At 44.6% G+C, this 15,934-nt stretch overlaps 1 protein-coding gene across 1 annotated transcript in view; it reads right to left on the bottom strand.

The window, feature by feature from the left end:
* LRP2 (LDL receptor related protein 2) overlaps positions 1-14,864 on the bottom strand; it is a 208,528-nt gene extending 193,664 nt beyond the window's left edge. Inside the window, exon 1 of the mRNA XM_075529132.1 lies at positions 14,786-14,864. Coding sequence (XP_075385247.1) covers positions 14,786-14,864 — 79 coding nt within the window. The remainder of the gene's footprint in view (positions 1-14,785) is intronic.
* Between the last annotated feature and the right edge of the window lie 1,070 nt (positions 14,865-15,934).

The following is a 15,934-nucleotide window of genomic DNA, read 5'->3' as shown; positions in this document are numbered from 1 at the left end:
GAATAATTGGGAGGTTCTGACTATAAAAGAAGAGCACAAGAGAGTCTATTTGGAGGGTGATGAACTGCTCTTTTCCTCATTGGTAGTGGTAGTTACACAAAGCTATAGATGTATTAAAAATCATCGAACTATGCACAAAATGTCAATTTTAGGCTATGCTAATTTTGAAAATAAAGCACTACATCAATGCCAATACTCCTATCTCACCCGTGTAAGAATTGTAAAGTCGTGTTATCTTTTTATAGATGTTTAATTAAGGCCCTGCCCCCCAGAAAAGTGTTTTTAAATAAAACCACCACTGTTGTTTAAAATCAGAAAGAATGCAATGTTCTATGTGTCTCTTGCTGACACCAGTTCTCAATGAGTAAGCCCACAGCTTCTCTGAAACAAAAAGTGTTTGATGCACAGATGAGCCAATAGGGCAAGGGGACAGTGGAAGGGGCAAAAGTTCCAGGTGGTTTGGCAAGTCGAGCCTGGACTGCTCCTAAAAGGAAAGAATACTAAGATCCATCTGCATCAAACCCTTCTCTCCACTTTGCATTCCTTAAATCACAGCAAAATGCTTGAAAACTAAACCTGGATCACAGTGGAATCCTGATGTACACACAATCAGCAGGAGCTATTAAAGAAAGATCTTTTGACTCCCTTACAGAGGCGTGAAAGAGTTCAATACAATATGCATCCTTCTTAGTTCAAGTTCCACTTGGTGCCCTGTCTTGTTGGCACTGGGTTTAATAATTCACAGCAGGAGACATCTGGTTCTTACTGTCTTCCAGTTACTAGGTTCAATTTTTAAACAGTGCATTTTGCTTTTCTCTAGAATCACAGACTCTAATGATTACTTAGCAAATTCTTTCAACACCTCACTGCACCCAGAAGAAGCAAAATTTTTATTTCAGGAGAATGGGGAAGAAATCAAAGTGTTGGTACATAGAAATTAACCATTTAGCAATTAAAATTAGTACTTAAATCATCTATAAATTATTGCTTTATTATACACTATAAAGATAAGCACAAATAAGATTTCCTATGAATAGTGATTATTAGGGCAAAAAACTGCAACTGTCACCTACATTCAAAACCAAAAGCTTCTTCTCACTCCCACCTGGCACTGCCGAGTATCCATGGAACACGATATTGGTTGATTCTGAGATCAATGTCCTTCATAGTCTAACAACCCTATTTCAATTGAGCTAAACAAAGGAAACCCCCTGGAAAGTAAGCAATGCTACCATTGAAGGCCATTGACAGGTTAGTCCTAGAGAACCCACTCCAAAGTCACAGCCAGCGAGTCAGTTCTGACTCACAGCAGCCCCTTTAGGCTTCAGGCGGTAAATCTTAAAGGAGCAGAAAGCCTCCTGCCAGCCTCCTGGTTAGCAGCCCAACATGTAACCCACGACACCACCAGCCACAGAAACCCTATCATAAAACCAAACTAAGGGAAAAACAACAAACATACAGCAATACTTTTCCTTTGTGCAGAGTGGGAGGTGGGAGATTGGATGCAGACAAAACAAATACACGATGAAGTTGGCTTCCTTTCGAGACTGTGTCTCATCTCCTAGGAACTTCTTCCCTCTCACAGTCCATCAGAACAAACTGGTCTCGCAGCTCATTGTCTTTGTACAGGGGGAGCCTTTCTTCATTTTAACAGGAGGGTCATGAGAAGCCCTGTCTTGTTCTTAAAAGGTGGCTCTCAAGGTGACAGAGCAGACACCTTTAGGCAGGATGCAAAGTGCTTTCGGACCAAGAGACCTTTTAGCACATCCGTAAATGCTTTCTCCATCTCTGTAAGAGCAGCTCCCTCGGAGGTGTAAACAGATTTACTTCATTACTTTCTTCTAAGACTTGGAGGAAGAGGTCTTTCTGGGGACTTTAATCAACATTAAATAACAAACAAAAACTCACTGCCATCAAGTTGATGCCGACTCATAGCCACCTTATAGGACAGGGTAGAACTGCCCCTGCGCATTTCTTTTTGTGTGTGTGTGAGTTTCTGAGACTCTGTTTAGTGAAAGGCCCGTCTTTCTCCCATGGAGCAGCTTTGAACTGTAGACCTTGTGGATCACAGGCCAATGCCTAACTGTTATGCCTCGAGGGCTTCTCATTAAATAACAACACCCCTTTGCAAATCTATGCATCACTGCCATCCCTGGTAGAAAATTAGAATGGAATTCTGATTAGATAAGAATGCCTTCCCATTGAAAGACATGTAATTATGATAGATAAACTTTTCAGATAGTCAGAAATCAGCCGGTCTCCAAAGGAAAGCTCACATTACTCTCAACAGGAAGGGACAGTGCCCGTGTCTCTAGAACCTCTCAGCCTTTGTACTAGCTAGTTACGTCATGCCTGGAGCAAGGTGAGGTCTCAGCCATAGGATCTCGATATTGAATAGCTGAATGAACTGCCCAAAGTAGCCCTCAAACGTCAAAAGGCTGATGGGCTACAAAGGCACAACCCTGAAACGCGATGACTTTATCATACCATAACATGAACCATTAAAACGAAGCTTTATCTGATACCCTGCAGAGGAACGACTACTTGCTCTAGTTTATCCACAATGAAAAGGTAAAAGAACATAAACTCTAGGTTCAAATCTAAACCACTTACTACCTGGATGACCTTGGACAAAATTACCTTATCTGCCTTTGATTCGGTCCGTCCCACCTCATTCATGAAATTCAGACTGGTCATTGGAGAGGTACATTTATGCCTGTAGAGCACTTGAAGGTGCCAGGAACATAGCAGTACTCCAAAAACTCGATCTCTGACTGTAGCTCATTCCCCAACTTCCCTTCCTGGTCACGCGTGTAACTGAGTTATTGTCCTACTTCAACCTATTTGTCACACTTGCATAGGCAGTCCGGGAAGAATGGAGTCTGACTGAAGAAAGATCATGCCCAGTGGACAAGCAGCTGAGGCTTTTTCAGCAGGCCAGGCACCTCTTTAATTGGGCCCATTTTGTTCTTCATTCATCAAAATCCATGGAAGTCCTAACTTGACATATGATGTCCTTTCCACCACAATCCGTGCTGCCTCCTAGAGGTGGGAAACCACGCCCCTCTTCATAGAGGGTCTTTTGTTTGATCAAGTGTGTTTTTGCTGTGCCCCAAGTCTCAGACAGCTTTCCTTTGTATTCTGCTTAAACACAAAATGACAGGCCACTAGCATAATGTCTTCAAAACTTGGGCTTGACTTTGTGTAAAGCTACTATATCAAATCGGTCCTAAAAATAGCATAAAGACCCATTCTGTATGAACAGGGCTTTCTCACAGGGCAACCAAGAATCTGTGATGGAAGTTTAAAAGACTAATACAGTATCAGCCACTGTCAAGGCATTGAGAATATCCAGGAGAGAGGAACAGCAAGTCAGAGACAAAGGGAGAGTCAAATGAAGAGAAAGGCAGCACTGCTAAGCCACTTCACTTTGATACAGAGAGAAATTTCCTTTTATTCATCGGGACCCTGAAGGGGCCTCCAGACCTGGCAAGGGAGATGGTGGGATTATAATACTAGGGACAGGGTGATGTGCTGCGGATACCTCTTCTTAGGCTGGGTATCAACCATGGTCGTATCCAGTCATTCACTCAACTCAAATTGTATTTATTCAGCTCTATTCTGGACATTGAGATGAATGAAAGAGCTAAAAATCTCTGCCCCTTTGGAATTTACATCTTAAAGAGATAATAAGTAAGTAAATACACATATTTGTATCCTTTGTCAGATAGTGCTAAGTGGTTTTTTTCCTCTTTTTTGTGGGGGTGGGGTGGAGAAAGTAAATTTAAAAAAAGAGGAAGCAGAAATGTCCCTGACCTAAGTTGGACTAAAGGGAGTGGTCAGAAGGTGACCTAGGAGTGAAGACTGAGGAGGCAGGTCATGCACAACCTGAGGAAAGAGCATTCAGTAAGAGAGGAGGCAAGTACAAAGCCTTAGGTGCTTACTCTGTCCTAGAAAGGAAGATAGGACATCCCGGTGCCTGAAGCAACCTGAGTAGAGGGAGAAGAGTTGGGAATGAGGACAGAGGTTACAGTGAGGCCAGAGAGAGTCTTGCTGATCAATGTGAGGATGTAGACTTGGACTTGGATGGGAATCTGGGATAGACTCAGAGATGCATCATCCAGATTCTCCTCCCAGGAAGACCTTGCAATGACCTGTATGCTGAAAAGGATTTTCTACCTGCACTCCGCTCCTTCGGGGTCTACACCAGCTGCAAAGTGCTGCCTAATCAAAGTCATGTGACATCCAGCTGAGCAGGACCATTTTAGCCTGACCCAGGACACATCCCCCTGGCCCATACATGTTATAGGTTGGCTGAAACTGCCACAGTTCAACTTCTACCGCTACCCATCCCTCATATATTTAAAATAATGAGGAAAACAAGAAAAGTAGCTAGCTAATTTGGCTACAAGGATTTGGCTCCTTGGTTTGGAGGGTTCGGTCATGGTTTTATGGGAGATATCTGAGTTAATTGGTCTACTATCAGAAGATTAGGCATTGGAATGCTAACTGAGGGTTCAAAACCATCAGCCACTCCAAGGGACAAAAATGAGGCTGTCCTGTAATGATTTACCACCTCAGAAATGCAGAGGGTACAGGATCACTAGAACTAGTCTCATTTGACTCATCAGCAGTGAGTTCAGTTCTTCCTTTATAAGTAATTGTAATGAAAGAATTATTCTGAGGACATAGCTGAATATGTCTTCAAGTTTAGATCCCCAGGGACCTGATCAAGGACACATGCAGCCCAATCTTCCCTGCCAGGCATATGACAGCCATATGGAAAGAGAGACTGGAAATATTGCTGAAACAAAACACAAAAAAAAGAGTCAAACCACAGGCACATAAACGAAAGGAGCTGGAGAGCCCGGACTGTGCCTCGCCTGAGTCCCACCCAAATAGGAAGTTTTGTACTTACATGAGCTGATGAATGCCCTTTATAGCGGAGGTCACTTTGTGTTGGGTTTTCTGCTTCTTGAAACGAAAATTCTCCTCCATACCCTTCCCCACATCAAGAATAAGCCAGTGTGAAAGTACATACTAGCACTTTCTCCTCCTTGAGTGACGTTGAAAGGTGGAGTCCATTAGCTTAATGTCATTCTTAAACTCAACTCTAATAATTTCCCTGTGCAATAAATCCGTACCCATAAAGTCCTGTAGGCTGCAAATGAAGCTCCTAGAAGTCTTTTTTCAGTCTTTACTTAGGAAAAGCCCTTTTTAATGAAATAAACAAAGCATGGGCCATAAGTTATTTGCAAATCTCTGACCCTATAAGACGGGATAAGGGAATCCAAGAGACTTGCTGCCAGTGAGTGGATTCAAACTCCTAGAACTGCACCTGTACATCTCTGCAGGAGTACAAATCCTCATCTTTCTCTCTTGGAGCTGCTGGTGGTTTCAAACTACTGACCTTTTGGTTATCACCCACCAACTAACCCTCTACAGCACCATGGCTCCCGAAAAGATTGATAGCTACCTTCTTTTTCATTTTCCAGATTTTTCCACATCAGTGATTTATAAATCAAAAGTAGTTCTATTCTTACTCAGTGAAAATCAATAGACCAATGAGTAACAGTTTATTTCCAAAGTTACTAGAAATTGTAATGTGTTACCAACTGATGGTAGACAAACTTAAAGGAAACCGCCAGCATTGCTTACAAACTTGGATCTCAGGCTCTGCACAATACACAAGCCGTTGTATCCATGGTAACAAGTGGTTTAACTTTTCAATGCGCAGAGTGGAAATTACATTTCCTCCTTTCATTCATTTCTCACTATTTCTAATAACCTTGAGGTCAGGCATGACCTGAGGGCTAATGACCAAACGCATTGAGATTTCATGTGAAACTTCAAATTGTCTGACCTGTCATTTTCTTGAGGAAACTTACACTTCCTTGTATTGTGTGTCAGCCCTGTCCAGAGTCCGAAGTGCCCTTAATTCTGAAATGTAAATGCTGCCATTTTCCTATATCATGTTTTTAGAAATAAGACTTAAGGAGAAGCAAAAATATCCCTGAGCATAGAGTAATTAGATTTGGTAGTTCTGGATTAATCCAGTGAAGTCTGAAAGGTATCTATTCAACCATTTGTGGTAGAAGTCCTTAGGTTAAATGCTAACGACTCTTGGCTATGCACCAAGAAGCATTTGAACTTGTCTCCAAACCTGACTTCTCTATTTTCTCTCTTCCACATGCTCAAAGTCAAGGCCTTGTGCCTGGAATTCCTAAAGCAAAGTCTTAGGAACATCAACAAGGGAAGGGGGTAGTTTGGAAAGGGGCGAAGTACTATATTTGCCAGAAAAATTAAATCCTATTCAGCTCATTTTCTAAATTCTCCCTGTTTATCACAAAGATTTGACCCAAACACGAATCTTTTAGGCTACAAATGAACCTTCTAAAATCCTCTTTCTCCTGTCCTATTGAGTTACAATATGACCACATGAACATGGGATGCCGTGTCTTTGAGTATTTCTAGTCCTTCTTTCCTTCAATTAATGGAGTTATCCCAGGACAGCCCACTCCTGAGAAATTCTATAGCCTTTTCAAGTCTGTCTTCACATATAAAATTAAATAACGTCATGGGTCGGTTTTATCTGATAAAGTGGACTGGGTCCCTGTTGTTTGTGCAGCCCAGTATCCACTCACCATTCTGCTGATAGCCTTACTCCAATTTCCCCTTGATGTCCTCCACCCTTGACATGACCTCAAGGATCAGGCATGTGACCAAAGCCTAAGCCATAAGCAACTTTCGTGGCCCTTGACATAGTGATTGTATCCCCAGTGAATACATAACCCAGGCAGAGAGAGTCCCTAAGATAGAACTGAGCCTGGCTGGAAGCAGAAAGACAAGAAGCCTTGCTCCTTCCCAGTAGAAACGACAGGAAAGAATGTGGCTCCGGGATCCTCTAACAGCCATGCTTTGAAACAACGAAATCTCCTCAAAACCTCTCCAAGAGAGAGGAAGAGAACTCAGATTGGCAAAACAACCTCAGCCTCCATTTTATAGGAGGCTGAACCAAATGAAACTGCCAGCATCGGACTATTTCTGATCTAGGAAAACAGTGATTTCATATAGTTCAGCTTCATCTCTGTGCCTGTTCAGAGAGTATCCCTTTGGACGGCAGGAGGCTTGACCTCGGTTTCTGTATTTTGCCAACATGTTATTATCTCATGTTATTAGAGATAAGACTTCCATCAGAGTCCTGATGAATAGATAAGGTTATTTATTACCGCAAAACAATGTGCTGATCTGCACAGATGTATCATTCACAAGATCATCTGCTAAGAGCATACCAAGATACTACAATATCTTTCTCCTCTGAATTTGGAGAAAGCAAGCGTGTGTGGTTTCATAGCCAAGCAATCTCAGGGTTAAGTTTGGAAAAAGTCAAATTGATGAAGAAGGGTAGGAATGGTGGACCGAAGTCGGCAGGAGACTTCACAGTCCATAAAACACTTCACACATCACATCAACGCATAGCTTCACCATGAGGGGTAAATACACGCTGATCTTACGAATTTAGGAGAGGGAGAAAGTGGCCCAAGCAACCCAGAAAGTTACACTGAATGGCCCAGGTAGTAGGTGGCAGAGCCAGTTTTCAAATCAGATCCTCCAAGCTCTTCCAGCTTTGTCTTACAATGCCAAGACAGTTAACCAATTCCTTAGGAAATGCTTGCATGGGCCCCCATGGGACATATGGACCAAAGAAGTGCCCTTGACATTTCAAACTAACCATTTTCCAGAAACAGATCCTCTTCGATGTTGGCAGTACCCAGGGCAGGGCTCTGAGAAGCTGGTGAATGCCTACCTCAGGGCTTTAAATGCCAAGATGCGGCCGGCCCACTTTAGCTCTAGATCTACACGACTCTTGTCATTGGCCATCCTCCTGAGCCTCCTCTAATGCTGAGTGTACGTATGGAGGAGCCTCCTGTCGACAATAAATGCAGATGCTGTAGACATGTCTTGCTATACTAGTAGAAACTATTTTAAGTCCCTCAAAATCATAAAATTATGAGGATCTGATCTAACCATTTGGCTATGTAAGAAAACTCCAAACACTTTCCCACACTGAACAAGGCTTCGCGACTCAGTTATTCGCCATTATGCAGTCAGTCTGTATAGTCCTTTTCAATTCAGCACCCTGTGTAATTGTAAGCACGCTCTGTTTTCTTTTTAATCTATCCTAGCTATTAGGATGTAACAGACACCCTCTGCGGAATCCTAGTAGTGTAGTGGTTATCCATTGGGCTGAGATCCACACGGTGAGCAGTTCAAAACCACCAGCAGCTCCTTAAGAGTAACTGGACTTTCTACTCCTGTAAACAATTACAGTCTTGGACACTCACAGCAGGTTGCTTTGAGTAAATCAGCACAGACTCAATGGCAGTGAGTTTAAAGTCAATTATTACAATGTATGTCTGGTTACCCACGAAACATTATCAGTATCATTATTAGAAGTGATAACATAATTTTTTTTTAAATGCAACTTTTAAACCTGTCAATATTCTTAGATAGTACTCACAGAGAGAACCTGAAAAAAGTTATTCCGTGCTAATAGAAGTAACTGACTCATAGCAACCCTATAGATCAGGGTTTCTGAGACTGTAACTCTTTACAGGAGTAGAAAGCCCTGTTTTTGTCCCATGTATCACTGGCTGATGGTTTTGAACTGCTGACCTTGCGGATCACAGCCCAACACATAAACACTACATCACCAGGGCTCCTCCGTGCTAATAACTATACTGAAATGTTTCCCAAAAAATAAAAACAAAAACAAACAAGAAGTGTTTCAATATAATTGAAACTCACTCATCTATATCAAGAAATTTGGAAGAAGCCACCTGACTGGAAGAGACCCATATTTGTGTTTATTCCAAAGAATAGACTGCAACTATTATTGAACAGTTTTACTGTTATCCCATGCAGGTAAATTTTTAAAGATTAAAATGGTTGGAGCAGTACATTGACAGGGATAGCATGGATGATATTAGATGGCTCTTGGCTGAAAGCAGAGAACATCAGGAAGATATTTACCTGTGTTTTATTGATTATGTCAAGACATTCCACTGTAGGTATCATAACAAATTATGGATAACATTGTGTCAGGAATGGGAATTCTAGAACACATAATTATGCTCATGAGATACCTGTACAGAGACCAAGAGGTGGTTTGGAATCATGCAGAGCAGGTGTCTTTCCCTCATTTTTATTCAATTTGTATACTGAGAAATAATCCAAAGAAGCTAGACAACATGAAAAAATGTGGCATCAGGATGGAAGACTTAATATCCTGTGATATGCAAATGGTACAACCTTGCTTACTGAAAGCAAGAAGACTTGAAGTACTTATTGATGAAGATCAAAGATCACAGCTGTAAGTATGGATTATACTTCGACATAAAGAAAACAAAATCTTCTCAACTGGACCAATAGGCAACATCATGATAAATAGAGAAAATATTCAAGGTGCCAAGAATTTCATTTTACTTGGATCCATAGTCAATGCCCTTGGAAGCACCAGTCAAAATTCACATGACGTATTGCAGCAGGCTGATGTGCTTTGAAAGACCTATTTAAAGGGTTAAAAGACAAAGATGTCATTTGGAGGACTAACCTGTGTCTAGCCTAAGACACGGTGTTTTTAATAGCCTTGTATGCAAAAGCTGGACAGCGAATAAGAATGAAAGGATGGGTGCATTTTTTTTGTGAGCCATCTACATTTTTTTTTCCAAATAGAATAATTGTATTCTCTACATTGGTTTAAGTGCAGAAAGGAAGCTTTTGCAATTGTTAAATGCCCACCTCTGTTCTATCTAACCTTTTCTTTCTTTTTTTAAACAGTTTATTAGGGGCTCATACAGCTCTTATCGCAATCCATACATATACATACATCAATTGTATAAAGCACATCTGTACATTCTTTGCCCTAATCATTTTCTTTTTTTTCTTTTCTTTTTTTACATTTTATTAGGGGCTCATACAACTCTTATCACAATCCACACATATACATACATCAATTGTATAAAGCACATCCGTACATTCTTTGCCCTAATCACTCTCAAAGCATTTGTTTTCCACTTGAGCCCTCTGCATCAATCAGGTCCTCTTTTTTTTCCCCTCCCTCCCCACTCCCCCCTCCCTCATGAGCCCTTGATAATTTATAGATTGTTATTTTGTCATATCTTGCCCTATCCGGAGTCTCCCTTAATGACGGTGTTAGTGGGAGTATTGACTATACCACAGATTGCCAGAAGAGCAAACAATTGTGTCTTGGAAGAAATAGAGCTAGAATGCTCCCTAGAATAGAGAGTGGTTAGACTTCATCTCAAGTATTTTGGGCATGAGGGTCCATGCTCATGAAGGAGAAAGATATCATGCATGGTAGAAGGTCAGCGAAAACAAGGCAGACCATCAGCAAGATGGATCAGCAATGGCTGCGACAAGGGTCTTAAACACTGCAAGGATTGTGAGGATGGATGACACAGGAGCAGCTGCATTTCATTCTGCTGCCATGGGTCACTATGAGTCAGGGTCAACTTGCTGGCACCTAACCACAACCTGGTGGCATATCAGGCTGCACCACAAAATCCAAAGATCTTTAGAAGTGTGCTAGGTTAACCCAAGAATTAGTCAAATGGATACGGAGGTTCTTGGGAGTTGGGGCATTGTGACCTAACTGTGGGCCAATCGAAAGCCAAGGCATATGACTGTGTTTAATTATCATACAAGTGCCCTGAAGCCTGAAACTGATAACCATCCAGTTTTTTAAATGTCACCAGATGAAGTTGGAATCATCACAACAAGACTCTAGAATTAATCTCCTCAACCGACCGCACTGCAGACATTCCGAGGATGTTGTTAGACGTGGTAGAGACCACTCAAACGCACAGCTACCCTACCTACAACAGGACAAAATGCTGGGGGTTGCTTCATCATTCTTACAATTAATGCTAAGCCCGTATTGCAGCCATTGTGTCAATCCATCTCAATGAGGCCTTCAGAGGATCTGCATCTTAAACTGCTCAAATAGGAATGCTTCTCGGCATTTTGGCTAAGATCAAGCGTAGAAATACTGAATGATACGGCTTGGGCCCATATTTCGGCAACGTCACATTCCACAGCCCACTCCCCCTCCCTATCCACCGCCCAGGTTTAATTAGCTTATCTGAAAAATAATGCAAATTGACTAGCTAACATTTCATCTGGCCTTAAATGTCTAAATTCCTTTTTAAATAGAACTTGAATGAATGGAGTTAAGGTAGAGGCTCCATAAGGACTGAGAAGGAAGACCTTCCACATAGAGAAAGAAAAGTCAACAGTTAGGAAAGATGGAAATGTTAGGAATTTACGAAATAGGAGATGTGATAGAACCCAAATGTTGCACATTGGTTATTAGTCCCACAATTCTTTTAAGCAGATGGTCTTCCCTGGGAGATGGAATAGCCGTACAGGCTAATATTATTAAGAACATGAACTTGTATTGGATTTAAAAATATGATTTTAAAGGTCTATATCCTTTTCTCAAACAACTTTGAGCCACGTTCTGGATCTGGTATTCCTCAAAGAAAAGTGAGTAGGAAAGATCTACAGAGCCTTTCTATGCACATATGAAAATTGGAGTGAGTAGTAGGCAGAAAAGAATGCTACTTTAACAAACCAAACCTGTTGCCCTCATGTTAATTCGAACTCTAAGGTGCTACGTCTGGTTTCCAAGGCTAGAAGTCTTTAACAGTTTCATCTTTCTCCTAGGGAGCAGCTGGTAGGTTTGAACTGTCCACCTTGAGGTTAGCAATCCCACACTTACCTGACAGTGCCACCAGGAGTCCTTAAGCTACTGTGGGTTCCAACTCATAGTGACTGTGTAAGACAGAGCAGGACGGCCCCTTTTGGTTTCTGAGGCTTTTTTAAATCTATAAGGGAGCAGAATGCCTCCGGTGTCTCCCTCGGAGCCGCTGGCGTTTATGAACTGCTGACCGTGAAGTTAGCAGCTCCAGAAGCAACCCGAAGTCAGCACCAGGGCTCCTTGGTGTTACTCTAAACTCAAACTAACTCACCTAGAATGAGGTACTTTTAAAGAAGGCATCCACAATGTCAACATTCTTCATCTGATAAGTAGGATAAAACAGGAATCTAGAAATCTCAAGCTATCACAAGGCAAGTAGTCAAGGAACACCCTGTCATTTGGCCTTCCTTGTGATCTACTTAAATCTCTTCTAGTTTTTCATACTTTCTGCTTTCTTTTCAAGGGAGGTTTATATCTGTTTTACTTTTTTATTCTTGTTAGTTTCTTTTTCTTTATTTTTATTTTATTTTTTCTGTATAGGAAAGCCACAGATAAATCTATAGACAGTAACTGGATTAATGGTTCCTTGGGGTTATGGCAGGGGAAGTTGGGGCAAACTGGGAGTAAATAATGATGAGGACAAGAATGAAAAGTGGTAATGATTAAACAACCCTTTTTGATGTGATTAATTGAATTGTGTGATATGTGAAAGATATGCCAATAAAAGTATTGGGGGAATAAAAATAATCAAGGAAAAACATTAATTAATTAAAATGGTCAAGGAGAAAAATGAGAAATGGGTTCAGGTTTTAGAAATCTAAAAAATTTTTTCTAAGAAAAAAAAGCCCACAGTTATAAAGCAGCAGGTGAATGTCTACACCTTATATAGTAAAATTTTGCCAAATAGCCCTCGGCTCCCTATATAACCAGTAACTTAGATGATGTTTCAATATACAAGAACAGAGAAATAAAGCATCAGAGATGATCATGCTGTAACAGTAAATTACAGGCTTGATTGGGTCTGCCATTGTCTAGCAGTGTGACATGGGTGGGTAACTTAATTATTCTGTACTTTGCCTACTACCTCAAAGGCGTATCACGAACATGGTGTCCTAAATGTAACATGCGGCAATATGGCCTGGCACATATATTAAGTGTATGGCCTGTGTGTAATTATGTTTGGGGAAGGGCAGCCTTCCAAAAGTTCATGGAAAAGTGGAATAAAAGATCGTGGGATTTTTGCATTAACTTTATATATGTATTTATTAAAAAATGGAAGGTACATATAAATTCCCAGAAATACAGGTTACTTGAGTGGTTTTACCATCCACCCAGGGAATAGATATCTGCTTGTTTTTGAGCGTGTGTGCTTGTGTGTGAATATTCCCAGATACAGTCAAGGGTCCCTTTGGTCAATCACTGAAAGGAGTATATAATAAATCATACGGCTGTATTTAGGGCGTTATATGTAACCCTAGGCAGGGTCTGATTAAAACCACTGTTACCAACTCTGATGTTCAAAGGAAGTTAAGTCTCCCGTTTCCCTTCCTTTCCCGAACAAGTTTGCAATGCCACCGGCGCTGGTTTTCCAACCTTCTTCCCAGAAAGTCTGAAATGGGTGCTGCTAGGAGCTGCTGTATAATGACTTACTTGATTCCCTCTAAAGAGCTTAAGCTAAGAATTGAGGAAAAGAAAGCAGATTAACCATTTGAATACAAGCCACGGCCCATCCACAAGCCTTCCCCTCCCCCCACCGCTTCAACACCGGTCAACCCCAATATGTGATCCGGGGAAATCAATTTATTGCTTTGCCTAATCCTACAACAATAGGGACTTCACTTTCGTTGTAGGACAATTAAGTTGTCCAACGGGAATGACGGAGCAGGCGGGGAAAGGGGGAACGCTCCCATCCCCACAGACAGATTAGTCCCGTGGCGGCGGCAGCGTCCGCTGTCTGTCTGGTGGTCGGTCACACGCAGCTCCCGGCCGCTACCTAGCAACGCAAAGCCCCAGGGAGGGCTCGCCGGTTCCCCGGCCTTCCCTTCGCCCTTCCCATTCATCCCCGCTCTCCCTCGCGGGTTGATCTCCCTCCCTCCTCCCTCCCTCTTCCTTTCTTTGCAAATTCACTTGCACGCTCGCTTCCCTAACTCGCTTTCTCTCGGCCCTTCTCCCCTTTCCTCTCCACTTGCTTCGCTGGTCCTCCGCCCTCTTCCCTTGCACTGTGTTACGCTCTCCGGCGTCCTCCCTCGCCCTCCTTCGCCTCTCCAACAACTAAAGGAGTGCAAAGCAACTCTCGCCAAAAAGTTTCGCAGGCGCGCTCTCAAACCCATTCATCCACACAAAACGCCCGGCTCGGAAAGGAAACCCCTTCCGAAAACCCGCCCGTGTCCCAGCCGCTCGCCCGGCCAATCGCACCTTCCAAACTTATCTGAACTCGTAAACGATCTGGGCCGTGAGATGCGGTCCCCTGGGGGTCACAGAAGGACCGAGTTTCCCCGGAGAGGGGGAGGGGCTTGCCCCAGCCCGCGGCGCGGGGCGCGCGCAGGGACCTCCCGGGCGGGCCGTGGCAGGTGAAAATGTGCGCTTGGAGCGCAGCGGACCACCGCTCGGCCCGGGCGAGTGTAAGTCCGGGGGGCGAGCGGATTGAGATGCAACCATAAAGTACATTCCAGAAGAGTGGGGAAATGCCCCCTCCCCCCGTGGGAACAAAGACTAGGGGATCCCGGTGGGGTGCGCTGTCACCGGAACCGGCAGGGCTGCTTTCTCAAGTGGGCAGCCGCCCCGGGGCCGGTGCGCTGGCGAGGCGTTCTAGCTAGCGGCTCGCAGGGCAACCTGAGCGCCCCAAAGGGAGCCGCTCCGGCGCCGCAGCCCAGCCCTGGCCCCTGCAGCGCCGCGCTCCCCTCCGCCGCCCGGCATGCCCGCCGGCCGCGATGGGACCCAGCCACCCCTCGGAAGGCTCCCGGCTCTGCGCTGGGCTGGGCGCGGACGGGCGAGTGTGCTTACCTGCGCCACTGGCCAGGGGCACGCAGGCGGTGAGAGTCAGCACCAGCGCGCACACCGCGGCCGCGCCCGGGCGCTGCATCCCCGCTGCGGTCTCTCCGCTGGGCCGCCGCGGCTGCAGGGGCGTCGCGATTCCTCTTCGCACAAGGTGGGCGCGCGGGGCGCGCGGCTCCGGCAGAGGTCCGGCGAGCAGACGCTCCTTCAGCACCGCGCCTCGCTCGGCTCCCAGTGGCAGAAAGCCGGCGCGGGCCCTCCAGGCATCCAGTCTTCTACCGGCGCCAGTCCCCACCCTCCGGGCAGAGTATAAAGCCCTTTAGACCCTGCCGCCCCGGAACTAGCATGCGGGAATCCAGCGGGGCAGGCCCCCTGCCGCCCGGCCCGCCCCCTGCACTTTGCAACTCGACGAAGAGCAGGCACTCTACGTGCGCGCGCTGCAAAGGGCCACGCCTGGCCCACGCACGGGAACAGGTGCTCGATTGCACACGCACACTGACGCACGCTCCCCGGTGTCCGGCAAGCACGACGACTCGCGCACACACTCCTCGCCGTCGCGCGCGCGCGCGCTGCCCTCTCCTCAGAAAGATTTGCCTCCACGCAAAAGTAGATTGGACGGCACAACTCTGCGTGGGCACAGTCTTAGAAACCAGATGCAGAGTGAAGAGAAGCTGGGTGTGGACTGACGGGGAGGGGGCGATCAGAGAAAAAGTCGAGTGGAGGGAGAGGGGAGAAGAACCTGCTGGTGAGATTTTTCACCCCCATCCATGAGCTGAATGGCTTGGTTCTTGAGTGTCCATGATCTCTTGGTTACCCCGATTTCCATGAAGCTACGGAGACGGGGGTACGTTTTGTTTTTGAAAGTTAGGGAGTGGGGCTGGCTCCTTGTTGGCTTTTCTTAACGTCCACAACTTTTAAGTGTCAAGGGCAGCACACGTGCACTGGCAGGTAACATTGAAAAAGAATGAACCCAAGCCCGTGCGTGGGTGCCTCCGTGTAGGAAGGAGAAACACAAGGAGGGGCGTCCTACTCTGAAGAGGCTGCCGGGACCCAGCTTTCACAGCTTCAGAGGAAGCCGCCTGGGCGGTTTAGGTTCTCAGCCTTCCTGGTGCCGGGACCCTTTCATACAGTTCGTGCGGTGATGACCCGCAACCATAA

This window comes from Tenrec ecaudatus, chromosome 13 (genome assembly GCF_050624435.1).
Source record: "Tenrec ecaudatus isolate mTenEca1 chromosome 13, mTenEca1.hap1, whole genome shotgun sequence".
NCBI lineage: Eukaryota > Metazoa > Chordata > Mammalia > Afrosoricida > Tenrecidae > Tenrec > Tenrec ecaudatus.
The sequence above is the reverse complement of the archived record's forward strand: the minus strand, read 5'-3'. Positions and strand labels throughout refer to the sequence as shown.